Source organism: Pelmatolapia mariae, linkage group LG15 (assembly GCF_036321145.2).
Source record: "Pelmatolapia mariae isolate MD_Pm_ZW linkage group LG15, Pm_UMD_F_2, whole genome shotgun sequence".
NCBI classification, from domain to species: Eukaryota; Metazoa; Chordata; class Actinopteri; order Cichliformes; family Cichlidae; genus Pelmatolapia; species Pelmatolapia mariae.
In genome coordinates, this window is record NC_086240.1 from 28,681,434 (window position 1) to 28,705,279 (window position 23,846).

The following is a 23,846-nucleotide window of genomic DNA, read 5'->3' on the forward strand; positions in this document are numbered from 1 at the left end:
CATTAGTCTTGATACAGCCTCTGCCATCACATTTGATCAATCCCTCTGGGCTCCTTTGATCGGCTTCATCACCTAGTGGGGGTGGGGGGTCATGGTTTGGTCCTGCCTTCACTATTGTGGTCGATATGGGGGTAGGGATGGCTTTAGGGCGTCTGGGGATTCCCTAGGGACTTTTTCCCTGGAGGGCCTAACGCGGGGGTTGTGGCCATGACCTGGTTAGGGGCTCTGGTGGCTCTTAGGCTACGTTCACACTGCAGGTCTTAATGCTCAATTCCGATTTTTTGATCAAATCCAATTTTTTTGTCTGCTTGTTCACACTACAAATAAAATGTGACAGCAAACGCGCTCTAGTGTGAACCCTCAAAGCATCCCGCATGTGCAAAAGAAGACGCTCTGTTTAGACCCAGACCAAACAATATTGTTTGACTGATGGCCCTTAATATAAAGACTTGTTTCGGACTTTACGTTTCCCAATTTTGCTTTAAGTTATAAAGTTATTTTGTTATTTACATATGGCCTAATAATTATCCTTATTGCTCTACCGTCACTATTGTTTTAGAGAGGAGCGGTGCTTCAAAGGATAGTTGCAGATTTCTGTCAGAATCTGCAGATTATACAGTACAAATAAAATGTTCACGTTTCTCCAATGTTGTCTTCCCAACAGTTTCACTAACATCTACACTGGATGGCCAGGAAGCATTCGCGATGTCTTATCGGGCGCTTCTCCGGCGCTGATAATTGGCGTCTGTCTTGTGTCAGTGACGTAAAAGACGGATTTAATGCGGCATGACCATTCAAACAGCAGTCGCTTTCTAAAACATCAGATATGTATCGGATTCAGTACCACATACGAAAGTGACCCAGGTCGGATTTGAAAATATCGGATTTGTGCTGTTCACACTGTCATACCATGATCGGATATGGGTCGCATAGGGTCAAAAAAGTCGGATTTGATGCGCTTTCGCGTGCAGTGTGAACGTAGCCTTAGATGGTGTTTTCCTTGTGGCTGCGTACAGCAAAGATGGGGGAGGGTCTGTGCTGGCGGACGTTGGTTACTGGCCTGGTAGCCTGGCTGCCCCTGGGTGGGTCCGGGACGGGCGTGGAGGCTTGGGGTTCTGGGGGTGCTCCGCCCCTGGGCTGGGGCTCTGGCTGGGCCTTGGGTCCTGGTTGTTGTGTCGCCGGGGTGGTGGGCGGGTGCATCAGCCCAACTGCAGGGCTCTCTAACTGGTGGGGAGGCTGTTACATCTTTGCAGGAGGTCTCTTCTCTACAGGAGCTCACTCTGCAGGTGGGGGAGAGATATTGGAGAGGTGGAGAATGACTCAACCTGGGTGTCAATTGTCTTGTGTAGTCTGGGAGAAGATTGGATGATGGGGTGGGTGCAGTTTTCTCTGTGGTGGGGTCGGGTGGGCTGCTCCGGACTCTGGGGGGCTGGGTGGTGCTGCTGCTGTGGGCCCCGGTCCGGATGGGCCTGGGCCCCCTTGCCCTGGTGGGCTCCAGAGTGTGGGGGTGCCTACTGGGATCAGCGGGGGAGCTGGCCCCAGGGAGGGGCCGCTTGCCCCTCCCTTTCTTCCCTCCCCATCCTCAGCTGCCTCCCTCTTCCCACTCCACCACACCCACACACATGCAGGGCTTGGGGTGCAGGTGTGTCACCAGGGTGCAGGGGAGGCACTCCCCCTCTGTCCCCTTCTGGCTGCCTGTGCCTCAATTTTATTCCGCAACCTAGACAACCACATTACTCATACTCTCATAACACATACATATAGGGCCTTGGGGGTGGGCATGTTATACAGCGTCCAGAGGATGGTCTGTGTATTCAAACCCACCTCTGGCGCTGGTGCCCTACCCTCAATTTTAAATGCATATAGACACTGAGGGTTTTCGGGAGGAGCCGTGCTGCTCTCTGGCAGGAAGCACCATGCCCTCCTGTGTTTTAAATGCACTTTAGAACAGCACGCAGCAACACTACATATGAGCGGGCGAGGGGAGTTTTGGGGTCTTCACTCACCCCCCGTTCTGTTAACCGTCGGGGCTGGGGGGCTGGGAGGAGGTGCTGGCCGTCGGATTGGGGTCTGTGATGCGTTATGTAATAATTGTTTGCCCAGTGGTCTGTTGAACAGCCCTGTCGGTTTTGGTTTAATGTTTGTAATAAAACCCTTTATTAACCCGGTTTCGTGAGAGGGCTTGTGTATGTTTCTCCCCCCCTGACGCCTAGCAGAGGGGGTCGTAACAGGGGCCTCCCTGCTACTGCAGATAAGGAGGCGGTATGCCTTCCTCCACCCCAGTGAGAAGGGTTACATCTCCTGGGTCCAGGTACGGTTTGCCCCTCTGGGGGCGGGGATACCCGGACCTGGGATATAGAGTATGTTTGGGGAGTGTGAATGTGTGTACAGTGCCTATTTGTGTCTGTCTCCACGTCGGGTGAGTGCCGAGTATTTGTTTGTGTATATGGGGGTGGGAATGCATGTTTGTGTCTGCGTACGCCTGTTCGTCTGTGTCTATATGTCAGCTTGGGTCTTAGACTCCACCTGCTCTGGGAACATCTCAGGCTCTCCGAGGTATGGAGGCCTATCTCCCCTCACCACACTCCCTGCCAGTGGCTGATGCCCTCAGACGTTGGTGTGTTGGTGGTTCTTGGTGTCTGGGGCTGGGCGCTCATGTATGTACCAACTCACTCCTGGTGGCCGATTGGCAGGACCTGGCGCCTGTGGCCTGGCTGGGCCCCTTCCGGGGGATGGGGTACCCTCAGGCCTCTGGGCCTGAGGCCCGGTCCTCTCTGGCACAGCTGGCTGCCTGCAACCCCCTCTGGCCTCTGCTCCGTGGCTGCTGGGTGACCTCTCGTTTGGGGCTCTCCTCAGCTCTTCCCAGGAGGGTGGCACAGTTACCCCCCTGGTGGTCCTCCTTGGGTCCTCGTATTCTGGGGCCTCTGGATGTCTGGGGCCTGGATCTCCTCCATACCTGCTTCATGCCCTGGGGGAGGGGGCTGTGGCTCCCCACACTTCCTAGCAGATCGTTACATGGAGAAACCTTTTGAATACAAGCGTGCCGATCCACACAGGTGTACACACGGGTGTTCACAGACACAAACTTCACCTTTCTTGGCTGCTACCTCAAAGCACATTGTGCGCTGTCGATCTTGCGTACTGCACAATAACATGTCATATTTAGTATCTACTGTTAGCTAGTTTATTGTGATTGTGTTGTATTTATTATGTTGCTCTTTTTTGTTTGTTTCTCTTTTTTCTTATCCCCATACAGGTGATCCAGGTGTTTTGTTTTGTTTTTTCTTCCCCCCTTTCTCACCATCTCTTCTCCCCTCTATTTTTCTTTCTCTCCCTCTCTTTCTTTCATTCTTTCTCCCTGTCCTATCCCCCAGTCATGTCTGTCCCGTCTGTAACAACCGAAAATCAAATCAAATAAATACATAAAACTGGACAGTCAGAACCAAGATCGTCTGGTTCTGAGACCAGAAAAACTCGTCACCACTGTCAGTTTCTTTATTGTGAAGGAATGTTTGTCTTATTGTTTGTTTGTATTGAAATACAGGATCAACAAACACACACAATTACATACACACACACAGCTGGTTTTAACGTCAATACAAAAGCGTCTAAAAACCTCAGTAGGAGGATCAATAAAAATGATCACGGATCAATCAAAGCACAAATAAAAACAGATCAGTAACTCATTCCCTTGACACTGGTTATTGATCTGTGAGATATGAATCAGCTGCCTTGGCTCTGGAGCCTGGATGGAGTTTCTTCAGTGGGGTCAAAGGTCAGCAGGCGGAGTTAAAAGATCTCCTCCTCATCTGCATCACAACCGTAATCTGGATGACACAAATCAATAAATCAATGAAATCAATCAATGTTACTGTAATGATTTTGAGAATAAAAGTCTGGACTAACCTCCCACCAGCTGCAGAGCGCTAACACACTCCTCCTCTGCCTCCTCCTCCTCTTCCTCTTCCTCCTCCATGGGGGATGGAGCAGTTGGGAGGGTGGGGCTTGTTTCTGCTGCAGAGTCAGGGGGTGGGTTGGACTCAGTCTCTGCTGGTGTTTCTGTTTCTGTAACCACTGAGACTGTTCTCTCTACCTGAAAGTTTAACATCAGGTAAACCAGGTAAGAGGGAGTAACAGGTGCGAGAGGTGAGGAAGGACACACAGGTGAGACACGCAAGGAGGATGCGCACCTGATGAGCTGTTTTCTTCTTTTTTGGTGTGGAGGAAATGAGGTGGCGGAACCTGAAAGAGCAGAAGAGAGAACATCAGGATAACGTGGAGGACAGGTTGAAGAATATTCATTACTGATGACAGGTTATTGAGAGATCAGATCAGTTGAGATACCTCTTGCCCATGATGCTGGTGTTGGCTGCAAGGTCTTGGTTACTGTCACTGGTCTTCCTGCGCCGGCGGCGGTTGAGTCGTTTTCGTGCTACGGTGGTATCGGGGGTGTGGTCGGGGGACCTGGTCGGACTTCCTGTTCCTCGGTTAAGATCTCTAAGGACGTCGTAGTTGATCTTACTGGAGATCTTCTTCTTCTCTAACATTCTCTCAATCGCCTCGCCCGCTGTCAATGCCTCGATCTGGTCCCGCTTCTTAGACTTCTTCTTCTTCTGACAAAACATTCACCACATGGGGTCACAGATTAGGTGGGTGGAGCTTCAGGTGAGGCTCTAGAGTGGATGCTGGTTTCACTCACCTTCTCCTTGTAGGTGCCCTCCTCCTTCTCTTTGTTTATCCGCTCCTGTTTCTCTGGAAACACAAAAACAAATCAATCAGAATCAGTAATCAATAACACCCATTAACGATTGCTGATGAGCACCTTTCTGCTCCTTCAGGTATTCGGCGTTCTGCTTCATCCACAGCTCCGTCTTCACCTGAACCTCCTTCTCATTTAGGATGTACTGTATCACACAGAACAGGCCAATCAGAAAAGAGCACGTGCAGTTGGGTCCTTTCACAGTAAAAGTTGCTCAGGTATCTTTGTACCTGTAGAACTGTGAACTGACCTTATCGATCTCTTGATCATCAATACCTTCCAGGTCCAGCTCCTCGCTCTGCGGGTGGTCACCTGAAAGTAAACGCAGAGCTTGATTTCTAACTGCCCTATGATCTAATGGTGATGTCACCATTCTCTTACAGTCGTTATCCTCACTGAGATCTTTCTCGCCACTCTCTGATGTGTCCGAGGTCTGGAAAGTCTGCTGGAGGCTCAGGCTGGCGGCGCTCGGCAGTTTTCCCAGAATGGAGGTCAGAGAGGCAGCCTGACGGTGTGGTCCCATCGACTCCTTCCCTGGCTCTGCCTCCTGATCTCCCTTCATGCCACGTCCCTCCTCCTCCTGGATCACCTGACACAGGAAGTCCTCAGTCAGGTGGTGGGTGGCCGCTTGTAATTCCACGTCTTCGCTCTCAACCTCCTCGGGCTCGGATGGCATTGACAAAACCTCGCCGTTGTCCTCGGGGTCTGAAAACAGAAAAGGTGGGAGCAGCTGAGTGACTGTGTGGGCATGGTGAGACAGTCAGGTAACCCAGCATCAGAACTGACCAACTTCTTTGGTGTAAGCGGCGTAGATTCCTCTGAGTTTGGGCCGACTCTTCTCCAGCTCGGTTTCAATCTCGTCTTTGTAGCAGCTGATCTCTCCTGATGATGACAGGAAACGCACTGTGATTCAAAGATTCGATACGTCACCCCCTCTCACCTGAGGCAGCCCACCCAGGTAAAAAGGACAAACTGACCTTCGACCTCATCCAGTTTCTTAGCCAGCTCCTGCTCTAACTGCAAGAAACCAGGAAGCACAGACTGGTTAGCTAATTGGACACCTAGCTGCTGCAGCCAATCAGAGACAAAGATGTACCTGCTGCATTTTGGCTTTGTGCTGTGCAGCAGTGAAGGAGGGGGGGTCGCACTCCTGCTCCAGATCTACTCTCATGAACTCATCGATGGTCAGCTGACTGGTGGGCGTGTCCTCAAACTCAGTTAACCTGCAGGGAGGGAAAGGCGCTGAGATCTGCTTCCTGTTTTGGTGGGGGTCAGGTGTACTCAGGTGTTTGTGGGGCTCACCTCTTCCTCAGCGTGGTCTGGCAGACCTTCACCACGCCAATCACGTCCTTCACTGAACGCCGAAACTTATGCATCCGAGCTGCTACCAGGAGTGCTGAGGAGGAGGAAGAGAAGGAGTGTTAATGTCTGCTTCATGCGCATTGCCGCTGACATTTGTTGCTATAGTGATAAATTCCAGGTTGCACCTGCTCCACAGAGTCCAGAGGGTCGGCGTCCTGTGTGCATCCAGTCCCTCTTCATCCTCTGTACAAGACGAAGAGCCGTCATGGAAACCTCATGAGTCTTCGCCCCGAACTCCAACATGTGTGCAAAGCGAGGAATGTACAGGCAGGGGTCTGAGGAGGGGAAGGAGTGCTTCAGTGTTAATAAACGTGTCCACACAGGGTCAAAGTTCATCAGCAGGCAAAAGATCCCTTTTTTGTTGTGACATCAGCAGAGATCTATAAACAGTAATCAATCAGTAATTCAAACACCTCTTCAACTTAAGTTAAAGGCCTTGAGTCCAGCTCCGTCCACTTACTGTGGACTGTTAAGTCCAGAACTGAATCAGCTTTCTGGGATTTCTTTACCTGGATGATTGAATCCGCATCAGGGCTCTGTAAGTTAGCTGTGAGTTACACTGATCACACATCATATCAGAGACTGCAGACACTATGTGGGAGATTCCCCTCATGACTGCAAACCCTCAATAATCACCAAGGTTACTGAAATTTCACCGCACGTGAGGTGTGTTCACATCCCAGTGTTCAGCGTCCACTGAGCCGCTTCTGCACTCAGAAGCTGCATTTCCGTGTGTGTGTGTGTGTGTGTGTGTGTGTGTGTGTGTGTGTGTGTGTGTGAGTGAGTGAGAGACTGCTTGTTAACACGCATAGTATTTTTTTTTCTTTATAACAGTGGCTTGGACACAGACATCACCATGGAAACAAACACACTGTACGTACCAAACATAAACATACGGACACAGTTCCGTGTTTGGTGTCCATGGAAACGTTTGCGGTTGCTCGATGGCTACGTTCTTTTCCCGCGCTCTGCTGCCCTCTTGCAGTGCGGAGCGGTGGTGAAGGCGGCACTACAGTCTAAGATGGCGGCCGGAGGCAGGCTGCAGCGATCTGCTCGTTTTTAACGTTTACGGCGGAAGGACGCGGGGACGGCAGACGTCACACAGGTAACCCGCATACCAAAGCTCCATGACACGCGCCACAGGTCCAACGCTGAGAATCTGGGACGTGATCGGGACTCACAGCTGTGATTAGTGATGATCGATTGTTACCGTACAGAGACCCGATCTCCTGTTCGCTCGCTATACTGAAGATAAACAGATGTGGTGGGCGTGGCCTTCTCGGCCACACTGATGTTAATAATAACAGCGGTCTGCTGTATCCAGACCTCTGCGGGTTAGATACTGTTTATTGGCTGGATCCATGTTAGTGATCAGAGATCAATGACCGCAGCGCAGACAGGTGAAGCATTACAGACCGCCTAGGTAAACACACCTGAACACCCTCAGATAAATGATGTCAGCGATCAGATAATCCAGATTATGATGAGCCCGCAGCTGCTGTCAGGTGTCTGTGCTTTAGGACAAAGGGGACGCTCTGCTGTCAGATAATCTGGATTATAATCTCTGTGGATCATAACATCCCGCTCTCTCTGACCCACAGCAGGCTGCAATGCTGTGACTGCTGACTCTGCCCGCTTTCTGAGGAGGACATGGCAGCCGAGCTGTTCTCCACCAGTCTCCCTCAAGGCGAGGAGGTGGAGGTTCTGGGGGTGAAGAAGAGCTTCATTCAGGTGAGCGACCTGCAGCTGACTGCCGAAGACATCTGTGGAGACAGCGGCATTGCCGCCTCACAGCCAAATAACCATGACGGGAACCCGGAGGAAACAGACAGCTGGCAAGCTTCCCACCCCACCCTCAGAGAAAGGTAAAAAAAAAAACCCCACCAACAACAACAACAAGCAGTCAGAGAGATAAACAGCAACAATAGGAGGACAACAAATTGACTATGCAGACATTGCTTCTTTTTCATCTAAAGGACATTAAAATGTTTGTTGCTAACACAGCCCCAACACAAAGCCCCATCCAATTCAATTCAATGTTAATTTGACAGCCCTAAATTACAACAACTGTTGCCTTAAGGTGCTTTATATTGTTTCAGTAAAGTGACTAGATGTTACAATCCCTGATATGGGATTGTAACATCTAGTCGCACAAAAAAGAAAGAGAAAACCCCATTAATCATATGACCCCCTATGAGTAAGTGCTTTGGTGACAGTGGAAAGAAAAAAATTCCCTTTTAACAGGAACAAACCTCTAGCAGAACCAGGCTCACAGAGGGGTGACCATCTGCTCTGAACGGCTGGGGATGAGTGGAGGTCAATGTTATCCAGTTTCATGGATAGATAAAGCTGTGTCATCTGCATAGCAGTGAAAATGTATGCTATGTCTCTTGATGATAACAGAACCCTCATCAATTGTAACCTTCACTAAAGCTGTTTCTGTGCTGCGATGAGCTCTGAAAACTGACTGAAACTCTTCAAATAAGCCATTTCTCTGCAGTTGATGTGTTAGTTGTTTGACAACTACTCTTTCAAGAATTTTTAATATGAAAGGAAGGTTGGGGATTGGCCTATAATTAGCTAACACCGGTGGGTCTAGAAATGGCATTTTAGGTAACGGTTTAACTACTACCAGCTTGAAGGCCTGTGGTACATAGCTGATCAATAGAGATAGGTTGACCATATTTAAGATTGAAGCATTAATTAATGGCAGGACTTCTGAGCAGTCCTGCCATTCCAGCATGTCCTCATGTGTTGAAGTTCAGGCTCTGGCTGCTGGGCTGGGGTCTGCATACATTCAGCTTTATCATCATTCTGCATTTTTGGCTAAATTAGCGCTAGCAACACAATTACTGTGCTACTAAGAAATGTGATGTGCTGACCCGAGTCTGTTGTTGTCCTTGTTCTTTGCTGTTGTCTGTTGATTATGTTGTGTGGCTGCAGGAACGCTCTGATGTTCAACAATGAGCAGATGGCTGATGTCCACTTCATTGTCGGTTCTCCAGGAGAGACTCAGACAGTGCCTGCTCATAAGGTACAGAACCTGTTCCCACTGACACTTTGATCCAGAGCATACTGTTTGATGCTGTGGTCCAGATTCTAATGGATTCCTCTGTGTTGCAGTACGTCCTGGCGGTGGGCAGCTCGGTGTTTGGAGCCATGTTTTATGGAGATCTGGCAGAGGGACAGTCTGTGATCCACATCCCTGATGTTGAGCCGGCTGCTTTTCTCATCCTCTTAAAGTGAGTCAGAAGTCAAGACCAGGCCCACTGTTAGTGAATTAGCAGCAAGCAGAGTCCTGAAGGTAGTCTCCTTCACTCGGATGACTCCCAGCTTTGCATTCTGCCTCATGTGGAGCTACAGCTGCCTTTCTAGTGTGCCTCATTGGGCTAGGAAAGAAGGATAAAGGCTAGGATAGCAATGGAATCAGAGAGGCACAGGCTTCACAGAACTACAATCTGAGAAAAAGTTGTCTGACAGAAAAAAAATGATTACAAAACATAAAAAGTTTTATTTGTTAGTATCCTGAACACTTACAATAAAAACATGAAATAATGTAACAGAACATCAGTAAACCAGAGTTAATATGGTGACCATGAAATCTTTTTCAGTGCAGATCTGAGTACCGCCATTAGTGTTTCGACCAAATTGAAAAGTGTTCTGTGGCAGGATCTGAGGTAGGGTGGAGGTTTGTGGTGGGAGGTGCTTGAAGACTGTAGACACCGTGGGCTGGGCAGAAGGAGTTCAGCTCCAGTGGTTTCGTTTCTTGAAGCAGGATTTGGTTGAAGGGACAGGAGAGTAAGGCAGGCGTTGTAGTTTATGGTGTAGCTCGAGAAAAGAGACCACAGACCAGATTTCACGATCCATCATGTTGATAACATTGAGGTAACTTCTGTTTCTGCTCCACTGTGGTGGTACACAGACCCACTACAGTCAGCTATGGATGCCGCGTGTTTTCCAATTTTTGTCGAAACATGACCTCATCCTACCATTTTCTCTATCTCAGGTACATGTACAGCGATGAGATTGAGTTGGAGGCTGATACCGTGCTTGCCACGCTATATGCTGCTAAGAAGTATATTGTCCCTGCTCTGGCGAAGGCCTGCGTAGCCTTCTTGGAGACGAGCCTTGAGGCAAAGAATGCCTGTGTGCTGCTGTCTCAGAGCCGGCTGTTTGAGGAGCCGGAGCTGACGCAGCACTGCTGGGAGGTGATCGACGCTCAGGCCGAACTTGCTCTGCGCTCTGAAGGTTTCTGTGAGATCGACTTGCTCACGCTGGAGATAATCCTGCAGAGAGAAACGCTCAACACCCGCGAGATCGTGGTGTTTCAGGCACTGCTGTGCTGGGCGGCGGCAGAGTGTCGGCGGCAGGGCTTGACGGTGAACCCCAGGAATCAACGCACGGTGCTTGGTAAGGCCCTGTACCTGGTCCGATTCCCTTCCATGACACTGCAGGAGTTTGCAGATGGGGCAGCGCAGTCGGATGTGCTGACGCTCAAAGAGGCCCACGACGTCTTTCTGTGGTTCACTGCTACCAACAAACCCAGGCTGGAATTCCCCACTGTAAAGCGGGCGGGGCTACTGCCACAGAGGTGCCATCGCTTCCAATCCTCAGCCTACCGCAGCAACCAGTGGCGCTACAGGGGGCGCTGTGACAGCATCCAGTTTGCCGTGGATCGCAGGATTTTTGTAGCTGGACTTGGTCTGTATGGTTCCAGTGGTGGGAAGGCAGAGTACGTTGTGAGGATTGAATTGAAGAGGCAGGGAACTGTTCTAGCCCAGAATCTCAACAAGTTTCTGTCAGATGGGTCAAGCAGCACCTTCCCGGTGTGGTTCGAGCACCCGGTGCAGGTAGAGCAGGACACCTTCTACACGATCAGTGCCGTCCTGGACGGAAACGAGCTGAGTTACTTTGGCCAGGAGGGGATGACTGAAGTGCAGTGTGGGAAAGTGACCTTCCAGTTTCAGTGCTCATCAGACAGTACCAATGGCACTGGCGTGCAGGGGGGGCAGATCCCAGAGCTCATCTTCTACTGTTGAACTGGAACCTGGACCCAAGGACTCAAGCCAACAGGCAGGAAGTCAGAGCCTGGAGCTCAGATTCAATCAACGGACCTGGCAATTGGAAATTGGCAGCTGATTGAACAATGCCGTGGACCTGAGAGCTGATCGGACAATCGTGTGGACTTGAGAGCTGATTGGCTGTCAGGTTTTTAGAAGTGTTTGGTGTGAATTAAAGTCTCCTGAATCTTTGAGAAAATGAATAAAGGAAGTTGTAGTTTTCTGCTGCTGCCACTAGATGTGGCTATGTGGTCTCACACTGAGGGGAATTTTCAGCTTTTTTTGTGCTGTGGATGATGAATTTTACTTGTTGTGTTCAAGGTCACATGTGTAAAATGGAAATAAAAAAAAAATCTAAATGCAACAACAAATTATTTCAAGCCTGTATTCAGTAAAGAAGCATTGCAGACAGAAAGTATAAAGTTGAAACTGATAAATGTGATTGGTGTTTTTTTTTTTTTTTTTTTTTTCAGTTACAGTTTTTTTTCTGGATGTCAGCACATGTTGCTGTTTATCACACTTTAAATCCTCTGTAAGACTGCATTCTCTGTTTTTCCAGTGTTGTGTGCTTTAAATAAATACAATGAGTAAATAGCTCACCAATGGCGGGAGCATTGATGCAGAGCTCACGAGCCAGCAGCAGGAAGGTCTTTCCCAAGATGTAGACATTTACCTGGACACACAGCATAGAGCTCACACCTGAATGACACCACTGAGAGTCCACTGAGAGTAGCTGAGGCTCGGTCTTACCTGCAGCAGATCGCTGAGGTCCAGCAGCATGTCTGAGGCTTGTCTAAGGAAAACCAGCTGAAGGTATGGAGATGAAAGGTCAGAATGAAGCCTGTAACCTCTAACTGTGGTTTTATCAAGTTTGTGTTTGATTTAAAATTGTAAATCACCGGTTCCAGGTGTTTCTGATTACCTTAAACAGCAGAACATCTGCAGCACATTAAGGTGATGGACACCTGAATGTACCGCTGATGGATCAGTTCCTGTGACAAACCTGCATCCACCTGCAGCTGATGAAAATCTGATGTCTTTCTCCTCTCATAGTTTTAAAAGAGGTGATGAGCTGCACACCTGAGCTACAGGTGAGGAAACCAGTTCAGTGGTTCACCTGGCTGCATGTAAACTGACTGTAGGCCATTGTGGTTTCAGAGTTCGGGTTTGTCTCTGCAATTTGCACATGCTCAGTGGGTCAGAGTGGTTGCTAGGATACGTGGCGTGCCCTCAGTGCGGCACACAAGGTAGAGGCAGGCAGCGATGACGTGCTCTGTCTTGCGGCCCCGGGTCAGGTGTTTGCTGACGACCAGCTTGAAGAAGTTGAAGGCGGTGTCGAGGCAGTGCTGGTTGAGCTGCAACTGACTGCCCAGCTGCTGGATCTGACGCTTACCTGCACACACACAGGCTCGTTACACCTGTGGCTCACCTGGACACCCTGCCCCCAAACAGTCAGACTCACCGTTCTGAAGTGTCTGGGCTCGTGACTCTTTACCGACGCTGGTGTGGAAACCAGAACCAAGGAGTGGCGCTTTAACGGGACCTGATGGGCAGACAGAAAGACAGCTGTTCAGAGGACTTTGACCTTTGACACTGTAGTTGCTGCAGAGCATTTTGGGTAAAGACAGGTTAGTGTTAGACACTCATCACAGGCATGAAGTCAGAGTTGAGTGTTTTCGTTCTAGGGTGGAATGATTGTATAGCAAACGTGTTTACTGACTTTAGAAATTCAATTCAATTTTATTTATATAGCGCCAAATCACAACAACAGTCGGCTCAAGGCGCTTTATATTGTAAGGCAGACCCTACAATAAAACATACAGAGAAAAACCCAACAATCATATAACCCCCTATGACTGAGCACTTTGGCGACAGTGGGAATGAAAAACTCCCTTTCAACAGGAAGAAACCTCCGGCAGAAGCAGGCTCAGGGAGGGGTGGCCATCTGCCGCGACCGGTTGGGGTGAGAGAAGGAAGACAGGATAAAAGACATACTATGGAAGAGAGACAGAGATTAATAACAAGTATGCTTCGGTGCAGAGAGGTCTATTAACACATAGTGACTGAAGAATACTCAATGCATCATGGGATGATGGACATCAATTAATTACCACGAGGGGAATGTTCAGGTGGACATGTTTCTGATTCTGGATGAGAAGCTTTGAGACACGGCGACTTGTTTCTCATGATGTTTTCTTCTAAAACGTGGCACTAATTAAATTACCTGAACTGGTCAGAGAGACGTCCGAAGCCTGCTTGAGGTGTATCTGTGAAACCTGGATGGACTTCAGCAAACTCAAATGGTCTCTGAAACTTGCTGATGCTGCAGATTGATAACCAGCCCTTCCTGTTTCACCCTAAACCACCCTAACCTGCCTCTGTTGGCGTCTCACCATCAGCAGACACAAACTGTCCCACGGCGGACGACACGCCTCCGCTTCCCTCCACAAACTGGACCTCGGAAACGATGATGTTGTCCTCCAGAACCGAACCACAGCTGGTGCACACGGCGCTGCCACGAGCCTGGTCCACGTCAATGTCAGACCCCCCGCAGGTCCTGCACACCCGGGAGCTCATGGTGGAGGTCAGAGGTCAGCAGTCCCTGAGGTGGAGAGACCGGTTAAATATTAAACTTTCACATGACGATGAGTATGAAGGTCAGCACAGGAAACAAGTCACTGTCATGTGTAGGATAGATCCACTGTACACTCACTGATGATGACTCATACAACATTTCAGCCAGTCATATGTCTCCATCTCCTCCTATGTCACACCAACCCTCTGCATGTCCTCCTTCACTACATGGACGACCCTCTACCACTACCTCTGCTCCTCCATGTTCACCTTCCTACTTGTCTCCCTCTCATTCACACTCATGTATTCTATCTTGCTTCTACTCTTTCATACCTCCACCTCTCCAGGCTCTCCTCCACCTGCTCCCTAATCTCACCTTAGGTCACAGTGTCATCTGCAGACATTATCATCCACAGAGACCCCAGCCTGACCTCATCTCTCAGTGTGTCCATTACTACTGCAAACAAGAAAGAGCTCAGAGCAGATCCCTGATTCACTTTCACCCCCACCTTCATCCACCTGTGACTGCAGACATTCATGATTACAGACAGCAGACAGTGTGTGTGTGTCATAAAGAAGATTCAAAACTCTGTGATTCAAACTTGGGTGACTCTTTTTGGTTGCAGCTGTTACCTGTTTACATGTAACAGTCTGATTGGCTCAGCTTAGAACAAATCTGATCAGCAGATCACTTTTAGTTAAAATGACAAGTTTTAAACCTTTTCCTACTTTCCTACACCACCACACATCACATCCTGTTCTCTGTGAATCTGTTGGATACTATTTAACTCCACCCCTTTGGCTTGCCTCCTTATGCCACACATGGAAGAGAACATGGAAGCTGAGTTAAGAAGACTCTGCTTAACTTTTGATAGATTGCCGTAAATGGAAAGGGATATTTCCTCACTTGAATGCATGGTTGTGTTACACCAGAGCCCTTTATTGTTAATTTTGAAGAAATTGAAACACTAAGATGGTAAGTTGATGTTATCCTGATGTTAAAATCAAGATGGCTGTTCTCTGGGCAAACGGGTCAGCCGAGCCGATGCAGTCACTATGGGTCTGCACTACATACTGCATCACCTCGACCAACCTGACACACGCCAGATACTGTTCATGGGTTTCAGTTTGGCCTTCAACACCATCATCCCAGACATGTTCCACCAGAAGCTCACCCACCTCCACCTGCCAGTGGATCACCAGCTTCCTGATGCCCAGACCAGCACCGGCCTGTCACCATATCAGCAGCAGGTGTTTGCAGGTGAACTCAGACTCCCGCTGAGCTGCTCAATGGCGTTAGCAGGAAAATGTCGGTTTGTGATTTATGTCATAAAAACAAAGGTTCGAGTCCAGTCAGAGGTTTTTTTTTCTCTAACTTTATTTAAATATTTTTAATCAGCATCGGATGCTGCACCTGGAACATGTAAACAAATATAATCGGCTAACCTGAAACACCGGGACCGAGGAGCTCCTCTCCCAGAGATCCGGATCCACTCACCGGGAGAACTTCAGAGTCTGGTCCGTTAGAAACTGTGTTCCGTCCCAGAACACATCCAGTCACCTTATTGGCTGCTAATAACGGTTATTGATCAGTTATTGATCACTGACTGCTTTCAGATCGCAGTTTGTTTTCTTCCTGTGGCGCGCTGGAGTGACGTTACTCAATAGGCACGGGACATGAGTTGGTGACGTGGGTTTGGAAAGGAAAGCATTTGAATCCTAATAATTAAACCCTGAACGAATGTAACTGTTATCACGTCACCAATACGTTATATCGCGTCACCTGGATTCGATTCAATGAAACAAACCCGGTTCGACTTCTTTTGACCCAGAAATAACCCCACTCCTCCCCCCAGACTGTGTTGAACGGTACCACCCGGCGCCGCCTGATGACGTTTCTCGTTCGGCGGGTTATTTTCGATGCAGTGGCGCTTTTGATGTAAACAAACACACAGACGAACGGTCGGACGGACGGAGGTCAGCGGGATGAACTGCGACCAACTACTGCTCCACCCGCGGGTCAGCGCTGCCCTGAGGAGAGGTAACAGCACCGAACTCATCTGATGTTATTAATCTGCAGTTATTCAAACTATTCTGGATTTAATAGGGAGCCAGTGAGGGGAAGCCAAGAAATATGGTCTCTCTCTCTATAAAGTTCTCTTTTTAAACCTTTATTTAAAGGTCAGTACAAAGCAGAATTAAAACAGTATTACATTAAAGGTGTTGTACTTACAGAAATTGTAAACCACAAACAAACGACCATTTATCAGAACCTACAATACGCATACGCTAGGGGGAGAAGTTTAACTGATTAAGCCAAAGAGTAAAGAGATGGGAGGATCTTTATTTTTTCACATACAACCATAGCCTTTATAGCTTTGGGGTTAGTAGAATTCTTAATTGAATTTAGATATTATAAAAGCTCATAGAAGTATACATAAAAGGAGGGATGTCTCCCTAAACATTTGGATTTGTGAATATGAAATTTAGGCTTTAAGATTAACAAGTTAATCATATACCTGTTATCAGTGTTGAATTGTCTTTGGTTTTTGTGGAGCCCAAATAATACATATTTTCAAAACAGTTCAAATCCTTTAAATACATGTTCTGAGATAAAAACACATAATCTCTGCCAGAAGTCTTACCAACAACAGTTTGTATTGGAGATGCCAGTGGCCTGTGGTATGAAGGGATATTAGTGTTTATTCTTATAAAGCATACAAACCCCTGAAGGTATAGACCCAAATGCTTTAATATAATTGTCATGATTTATTGCTAAATTGAAATGTAGACAAAATTCGTCATATGAGAAAAGCATACCATTTGAATCGAATAATTGGTTGACTAAAATAATGTTGTTCCTAAACCAACTATCTAAGAAAAAAGTTTTCTTTATATAGGATATCCTTGTTATTCCAAATATTATAACTGTGTGGACTAATCTCTCTCTCTCTCTAGTCCCTGTCAGTACTCTTGCTACAGCATTTTGAATTAACTGAAGGTATTTTCAGGGAGTTTTTACTACATCTTCATAATAATGAACAGTATACCAGCCTAGAAGTAATAAATGCATAAGCTAGTTTTTCAGCGTCACTCTGAGACAGGATAGCTCTAATTTTAGAGATATTGCGCAAATGGAAGAAAGCAGTCTTACATAATACCTACATGTAATACCTACAGCATCCTCTAATTGTTCAAATAGGATATTATGGTCGACAGTATCGAACACTGCATTGAGGTCTAGCAGGACAAGCACAGAGATGAGTCCACTGTTAGAGGCCATAAGAAGATCATTTGTAACCTTCACTAAAGCTGTTTCTGTGCTGTGATGAGCTCTGAAACCTGACTGAAACTCTTAAAATAAGCCATTCCTCTGCAGATGATCTGTTAGCTGTTTGACAACTACTCTTTCAAGAATGTTTAAGATGAAAGGAAGGTTAGAGGTTGGCCTGTAATTAGCTGAGACAGCTGGCTCTTTTTAAGGATCCATTCAGATTATTACAGATTAGACAGTGAACATCAAACATTCAGAGACGTGATGAATTGCTTGGACTTCCTTTTTTTGGGGGGGTTGTTTCCATTGTTTCCGTGGTAACCACTTGTGCTTCTCCTGCTGCAGTTCAGCTAAAGTCTGTGCAGGATGTGGTCTGTGCTTCTGCTCCAGACCTGCAGAGACTCACCGGTTTGTCCAACTCTGATGTCCAGCAGCTGATCACTGCTGCCACTGCCACCTGCAGAAGGCACCCTCCAATCACAGGTCAGGAGAAGAGTCTTACTGGACATACTGTGTGATGTGATATCATGCATTAACCAAGTGTGTGTGTGTATGTGTTCAGCACAGCAGCTGCAGCACGGCGTGTCTGGCGCCCAGCTCAGGCTCGGCTGTCCAGTTCTGGACCGCCTTTTGAGGGGCGGTTTGCCTGTGGGGGGCATCACTGAGCTGGCTGGAGAGAGTGGCACCGGCAAGACTCAGGTGGGCCTGCAGCTCAGCCTCTCGGTGCAGTACCCAGCAGAGCACGGAGGGCTGGGAGCAGGTCAGTGAACGCACCATGATTTTGCCAATCAGTAGGTTTGTGATACATTCAGTGAAAAGGTTGTGGCTAAGCAGCTTACAGCAGTTTTGGATAAACACAATATTCTTGACAAATTTCAGTCTGGCTTACGCAGAGCTCATTCTACTGAAACAGCCCTTCTTAGAGTCTCCAGTGACATTTTGGTGCAAAACGATGCAGGAAAATGTTCTGTTCTGCTGATGTTGGACCTCACGTTGGCCTTTGATACAGCTTACCACCACCTTCTGCTTGAAAGGCTGAAATATTGGGTTGGTGTATCTGGATCTGCCTTAAAGTGGTTCTCCTCATATCTGTATGAATGATACTTTTCTGTGGCAGTTTCTAAGTACTTCCCTCACCTATGGTGTGCCACAAGATTCTGTATTGGGGCCTTTATTGTTTTTAATATATCTACTTCCTCTCTAGCATATTTTGAGCCCCTTTGAGGACATTTGCTACCACTGCTACGTAAATGACATCCAGTTATACTTTTTGTTTTTAAGCCCCAAGATGTTTGAATCTGAATTCCTTGTATGTGCTCCTGACAGACATGTACCTAAGATAATGAATGCTCTTGGTCCCCTTTCGACGTTTGTGAAGTCAGCTATCAGGAACCTTCATTTGCTCCCTGTTAAATCCAGAATTGAATTCAAAATCCTGCTCCTCACATACAAGGTCTTAAATAATCAGGCCCCATCTTATCTTAATGACCTTATAGGACCATATCACCCCATTAGAGCACTTCGCTCTCGCACTGCAGGCTTACTTGTTGTTCCTAGGGTATTTAAAAGTAGAATGGGAGGCAGAGCCTTCAGTTTTCAGGCCCCTCTTCTGTGGAACCAGCTTCCAGTTTGGATTCGGGAGACAGACACTATCTCTACTTTTAAGATTAGGCTTAAAACATTCCTGTTGGCTAACTATATGTTAGGGCTGGACCAGGTGACCCTGAATCCTCCCTTAGTTATGCTGCAATAGGCATAGGCTGCTGAGGGACTCCCATGATGCATTGAGTTTTTCCTTTTCAGTCACCTTCTTCACTCACTATGTGTTAATAGACCTCTCTGCATTGAATCGTACTTGTTATTAATCTCTGTCTTTCTTCCACAGTATGTCTTTTATCCTGTCTTCCTTCTCTCACCCCAACCGGTCGCAGCAGATGGCCACCCCTCCCTGAGCCTGGTTCTGCCGGAGGTTTCTTCCTGTTAAAAGGAAGTTTTTCCTTCCCACTGTCGCCAAAGTGCTTGCTATTGGGGGGTCATTTGATTGCTGGGTTTTTCTCTGTATGTATTATTGTAGGGTCTACCTTACAATATAAAGCGCCTTGAGGCGACTGTTGTTGTGATTTCGCGCTATATAAATAAAATTGAATTGAATAATTTTTGACCACCTCTCACTTTGGATGTTCATGTCAAATCTCTGGTTCAGTCTTGGTTTTATCACTTAAGAAACATTGCTAAATTAAGCCCTATTGTATCTCGCACTGAACTGGAGATTGTTATACATGCATTCATTTCATCATGATTGGACTACTGTAATTTACTGTTTACATGTCTAAGCAAAAACTCCTTGGAGCATCTGACGATTGTTCAAAACGCTGCAGCAAGGCTTCTGGCCAGATCATCAAAGTACTCACATGTGACACCGTTGCTAATACAGTTGCACTGCCTCCCCATTAAATTCAGAGTCCATTTTAAGATTCTGGTTCTGACCTTCATGGACAAGCACCAGCTTACATCATTGAACTTTTACAGCCCTATGTCCCTAGCAGGTCCCTGAAGTCATGTGATCAAGGCCTACTTGTTATTCAGCATACAAGGCTGAGAACTAAGGGAGACAGAGCTTTTGCCACTGTGGCTCCCAGACTGTGGAACTCTCACCCACTGAGCTTAAGATCTGTGGACTCAGTAGTCTCTTTTAAATAACAACTAAAAACACATCTTTTTAAAATTGCATTTTGTTAACTTTTGTCTGTTTTTGTTTTATACTTTATCTCTGTGTGAAGCACTTTGTGCTCTTTTATCTAGAAAGGTGCTATATAAATAAAATTTTACTTACTTACTTTACCTGTTCAATGACCTGCTGATTTGTAAATTAATAAATCACCTCTGATATGTCACATTCATTATTAGTGTGTTCGTTGTTGGTTCCAGGTGCGTTGTATGTCTGCACTGAGGACTCGTTTCCCATTAAGCGTCTGCACCAGCTGATTGGCGAGCAAGTCTGTCTGCGTTCTGACGTTCCTGCGGACCTTGTAAGCAGTCTTCGCTTCAGCGACCACGTTTACATTGAGCATGCCGCCGACCTGGTAAGTCTGATCATGCGACATCTGTTCAGACCCCGTTACAACCCATAACTTCTTGCTCTGTCCTCAGGATTCCCTCCAGGTGTGCCTAACACGCCGCGCCCGCCTCCTACTGGCACGCGGTCTGGTGCGCCTAATCGTGGTCGACTCAGTGGCAGCGCTGTTCAGGGCCGAGTTCCAGGCCGATGATTGGCTAGAGAGAAACAGACAGCTACTCACCTTCTCCTCCACGCTACATCACCTGAGTCAGGAGTTCAGCACACCTGTGCTCTGCATCAACCAGGTAACACCATCCAGGTAACACACCAGAGTTCAGTCTCTTATCTCTGACCACTAATCAGTGACAGGTGTTTGTTTTCCAGGTAACAGATGTTTTCAGCCAATCACACAACAGTATGGGGTAAATCAGATATCTTCTTTATGAGCTGATCACATTTTGACCTTTGACCTCGGAACCACTTCAGCGTAAATTTCCTCCTACTCAGGCCTTCGCCGTCCACTGTGTCTCCTGCTCTTGGGTTGGCGTGGGCCAATCAGGTGATGGTTCGGCTGATGATGCGCCGTCTCCAAGGAACGGTCATCCGTGGTGACCAGAGCAGTGCTCTCCGCAGGTTGGAGGTGGTGTTTGCGCCTCACCTGGCACATGACGGACAAGACGCTGCCGTGTGGAGGGAGGGGCTCAGAGGAGTTGAGAGCTGGACTTCAAATAGAAAATAAACTTTATTAAACAGCATCAGTAGCATCAGATTATTAAAGAGTGATCACACTGTTTCCTGACTGTTCTGAAGGTTGTGGACACTGATGCATTGACTGGGGGTCAGACAGGTGTGTTAGTGGCCTCATATCTCTTTGATCTGGACAGAATGAGCCGGGAGGTCCAGACTGATACATGATCCTGATTCTGCTGTGCAGGTGGACCCTGGTCTGTTCAGGAGCCTATGATTCGGTTCTGGTTGACCCGCTAAAGTGGATTCAGATTATTTTCAGACTGAACCTTTTAAATGTCATTTGACATGATTTGGTGACTGAACACATTTAACAGGAAGTGTAATCAGATTACAGCAGAAATAGAAACAGTGTCTGCAGCAGCCTGAAAGTGTTGTCAGCCTGATCGTTAAGCAGGCGTTCACATCAGCTTCCTGCTGTGACTTGTTTATCCATTTAAATATGTTACTGCTTTGAGGATCCAGTTTTAAATCTTGTTACGTGTCTCGATGGTTTGGCGCTGCATTCCTGCACTCTACCAGGTCACTGCGGCCTGTGAAACAGCTAATCTTGGATGTTTCTTGATCCAGGCTAAAAACAATATTCAATGTTGATTTAGTAACTTTTATGCACTTTTTTCAGCTGAGGTTTTTAAATGTGCTATAGAAGTAACCTTTTTACTTGACATGAATGTCCTGAGTAAAAAAACAAAAAAAGCTTTTTGTTGAGGACCAACAGTGATGCTGTGTACGAGAAACTCTACTTTCTAAAGAAGCTCGGGTCCTTTAATGTGTGCAGGAGGATGTTGGAGATGTTCTACCAGTCTGTGGCAGCAAGCGCCGTTTACTCTGCTGAAGGGCAGCATCAGTGCAGAGATGCAGCTGGATCATCAAACTAATCCACAAGACTGCAAGCATCATTGGTCAGAATTTGGAAGCGTTTGAGTCGGGGAGGGTCAGAGAGGTCACAGAACAAATTGCTCTCTATCATGGACAGCCCATCACCCCCACAGTAGAGCTCGTCCTCCGTCAGACTGATTCAACCTCACTGTCACTGACACTGCTATCATGTGTGAACACGTGTTTCTATTGTAGCCTCATGCAGCTGCTTTTCTTAGATTTGTGATTATTGTTCATATTATTTATTAATGTAATTTTTTCTCCTACACAGTGTTAGCTAAAAGACAAACACTAAAGCACTTTTCTTTGCTTTTTTAAAATTTGTATCATAGCATAAGGCAGGGGTCGGTCACCTTTCTGATAATGAGTGCCATCTAAAATTTCCTCAGAAGTCAATGTGCCATATCAACCATTGCATTAGCAATAAATTTAATAACGCTCTATATCAACAGTTACACACTATATAGAACAACTTTATAGATCTATATTTGTTCGCACTTGTTGGTATAGTACAGTATTGTATTTGTGTGTATTTCCGTGGTGCTGATGCTGCGCTGAGTGGACAGCTCTGAGGCATCTGAAGTGTCGGAATGTGGAAATTTCAACATCGCTTGAAAAAACTGCCAGCTAGCAAGGTCCCTCTCACCGGTAGGCTACGTGATTTTTAGCCAATTACAAGTTGAATCTGGTAATTGGGTAATTAGCTAAGATACCGTCATTAAGAAGCGACACAACTAATGTGTCTATGCGAGCTAACTTGCGATGTGCATCGGTGCCCTTTATTTTTAATGCACCTTCTCAGAGTAATTCACTGCGTGTCGTGCCATCAGTTAACCCTTTTCGTGCCAGCTGTGGCACGAGTGCACAGGGTTGCCGACCCCTGGTATCCTTATACCAGGGGTCGGGAAAGGGATTGTTACTTAATTGATCCAAACATTTCATTCATTTTGTAGTTTGAAAACCAAAACCGTCAGACTATTGCCTCGCACGGATCTTTGTCGCAGCCTATCCTCTAGCTCGGCTAACGTCGCCATCCTTTTACTGCGCCTGCACAGTTTCACTGCCATAACAACAGGAAACCAACCCAATCTTTCAACATAGAAGAAGCAAGAGAGTATCCCGGTGTTGTGCCAAAAAGTGGATTGCCTGCCAAAAACTGATTTCCAATGTTTGCGTGTGTTTTTTTTATGTGTAATATCGTTACGTTGCTAAATAGACTTTGGTGAACAGGTATTACAAAGGGGTTATATATAAAATTAATTTAAAAATTACCTGTTTCTGAAGTATCTTTGTGACTGTGTTATTGCACTTACATTATAATCAATCAGCTCCCTTTTGTCCACTTAAAATATATTTACAGAACTATTTTTGCATTTGTTGCAATTTCAGCTGTCCTCTTGGCCAGATTACTCTTAAAAGATTTTTAAAGTCAACAATATTTTTTTAACTGCATACATAAAGGATACATAAAACTCACAGCCAAAAACTGATTGCGGCTTCTACCTTGTTACAGGAATGTTGTTTGTTGCTCAAGGTGACGTGATATCATTCACGAGGGATACATTTGACATATGTTTCACATATTATACACCAACAAGTTATTTATAGCAGTTTAAATACAAGCAATCAGTTTTTGGCAAATGCCGGAAAGCAGTTTTTGGCAGACAATCACCGGTGTGGATGGTACAGCCACATTTAGAAAATTAAAAAGCCATTATTGATCATTCTAAGAAATAACAGTGGTAATGTGCAGATTACAGCTGTTGTTTCAGGCCAAACTGCCGCTGTGTTAGCGAGGACGTACGTTGTAGTAATAAGGAAGGAAACAATTTGTCTTTGGAATCATAAACACAGGGCGGAGATCAGAATGAGGACGATGAAGAGATGGTACAACAAGCTTCGTCTGATCAGAAGGAAAACACAAACGTAGAAGATTGGATTTGTGCAAAACGAAATGTCTGGTAATGGACAGATGCGAGGTTATCGATGGTTACACCCTCGTGCATGAACGAGGATGGATGATGTATCACTGTGGGACTGATCGCTTTGTTTCACTGACTCATCTACACGAGGAGGGGACAGCAGCGTGTTATCTCCACATTCCATATATTGTTCTCATACCCTGTCGTATGA

At 46.7% G+C, this 23,846-nt stretch overlaps 3 protein-coding genes across 8 annotated transcripts; 2 read left to right on the forward strand and 1 right to left on the reverse strand.

Moving 5' to 3' along the window:
- Window positions 1–1,447: 1,447 nt before the first annotated feature.
- Window positions 1,448–15,415, reverse strand: brf1b (BRF1 RNA polymerase III transcription initiation factor subunit b). Of its 4 annotated transcripts, none has more exons than XM_063496503.2 (19): window positions 15,202–15,415; window positions 13,575–13,783; window positions 12,644–12,724; window positions 12,401–12,574; window positions 11,932–11,963; window positions 11,782–11,854; window positions 6,247–6,396; window positions 6,062–6,155; window positions 5,856–5,982; window positions 5,737–5,776; window positions 5,546–5,641; window positions 5,141–5,464; window positions 5,010–5,071; window positions 4,823–4,904; window positions 4,700–4,752; window positions 4,345–4,610; window positions 4,191–4,242; window positions 3,907–4,093; window positions 1,448–3,827 (listed from the first exon to the last, which is right to left on the reverse strand). In XM_063496503.2, exons 2-19 carry the CDS (start codon window positions 13,756–13,758, stop codon window positions 3,790–3,792), a joined length of 2,115 nt encoding a protein of 704 aa, XP_063352573.1. In that variant the 5' UTR covers window positions 13,759–13,783; window positions 15,202–15,415; the 3' UTR covers window positions 1,448–3,789. The 4 variants fall into 4 exon arrangements, with proteins under 4 accessions (XP_063352573.1, XP_063352575.1, XP_063352572.1 ...); XM_063496502.2 differs by having other exon boundaries at window positions 1,449–3,827; window positions 4,345–4,613; window positions 15,202–15,414; XM_063496504.2 differs by having other exon boundaries at window positions 1,449–3,827; window positions 4,345–4,613; window positions 5,156–5,464; window positions 15,202–15,413.
- LOC134643870 (BTB/POZ domain-containing protein 6-B-like) lies at window positions 7,021–11,764 on the forward strand. Its single transcript, XM_063496506.1, has 5 exons — window positions 7,021–7,226; window positions 7,723–7,986; window positions 9,065–9,155; window positions 9,245–9,363; window positions 10,128–11,764. Exons 2-5 carry the CDS (start codon window positions 7,772–7,774, stop codon window positions 11,158–11,160), a joined length of 1,458 nt encoding a protein of 485 aa, XP_063352576.1. The 5' UTR covers window positions 7,021–7,226; window positions 7,723–7,771; the 3' UTR covers window positions 11,161–11,764.
- Window positions 15,416–15,636: 221 nt separating the features above from the next.
- On the forward strand, window positions 15,637–22,952 carry xrcc3 (X-ray repair complementing defective repair in Chinese hamster cells 3). Of its 3 annotated transcripts, none has more exons than XM_063496510.1 (7): window positions 15,637–15,796; window positions 17,375–17,512; window positions 17,592–17,789; window positions 19,958–20,112; window positions 20,180–20,392; window positions 20,457–20,509; window positions 20,595–22,952. In XM_063496510.1, exons 1-7 carry the CDS (start codon window positions 15,742–15,744, stop codon window positions 20,824–20,826), a joined length of 1,044 nt encoding a protein of 347 aa, XP_063352580.1. In that variant the 5' UTR covers window positions 15,637–15,741; the 3' UTR covers window positions 20,827–22,952. The 3 variants fall into 3 exon arrangements, with proteins under 3 accessions (XP_063352580.1, XP_063352581.1, XP_063352583.1); XM_063496511.1 differs by having other exon boundaries at window positions 20,472–20,509; XM_063496513.1 differs by lacking the exon at window positions 20,457–20,509 and having other exon boundaries at window positions 20,595–20,804.
- The last annotated feature ends 894 nt before the right edge of the window (window positions 22,953–23,846 follow it).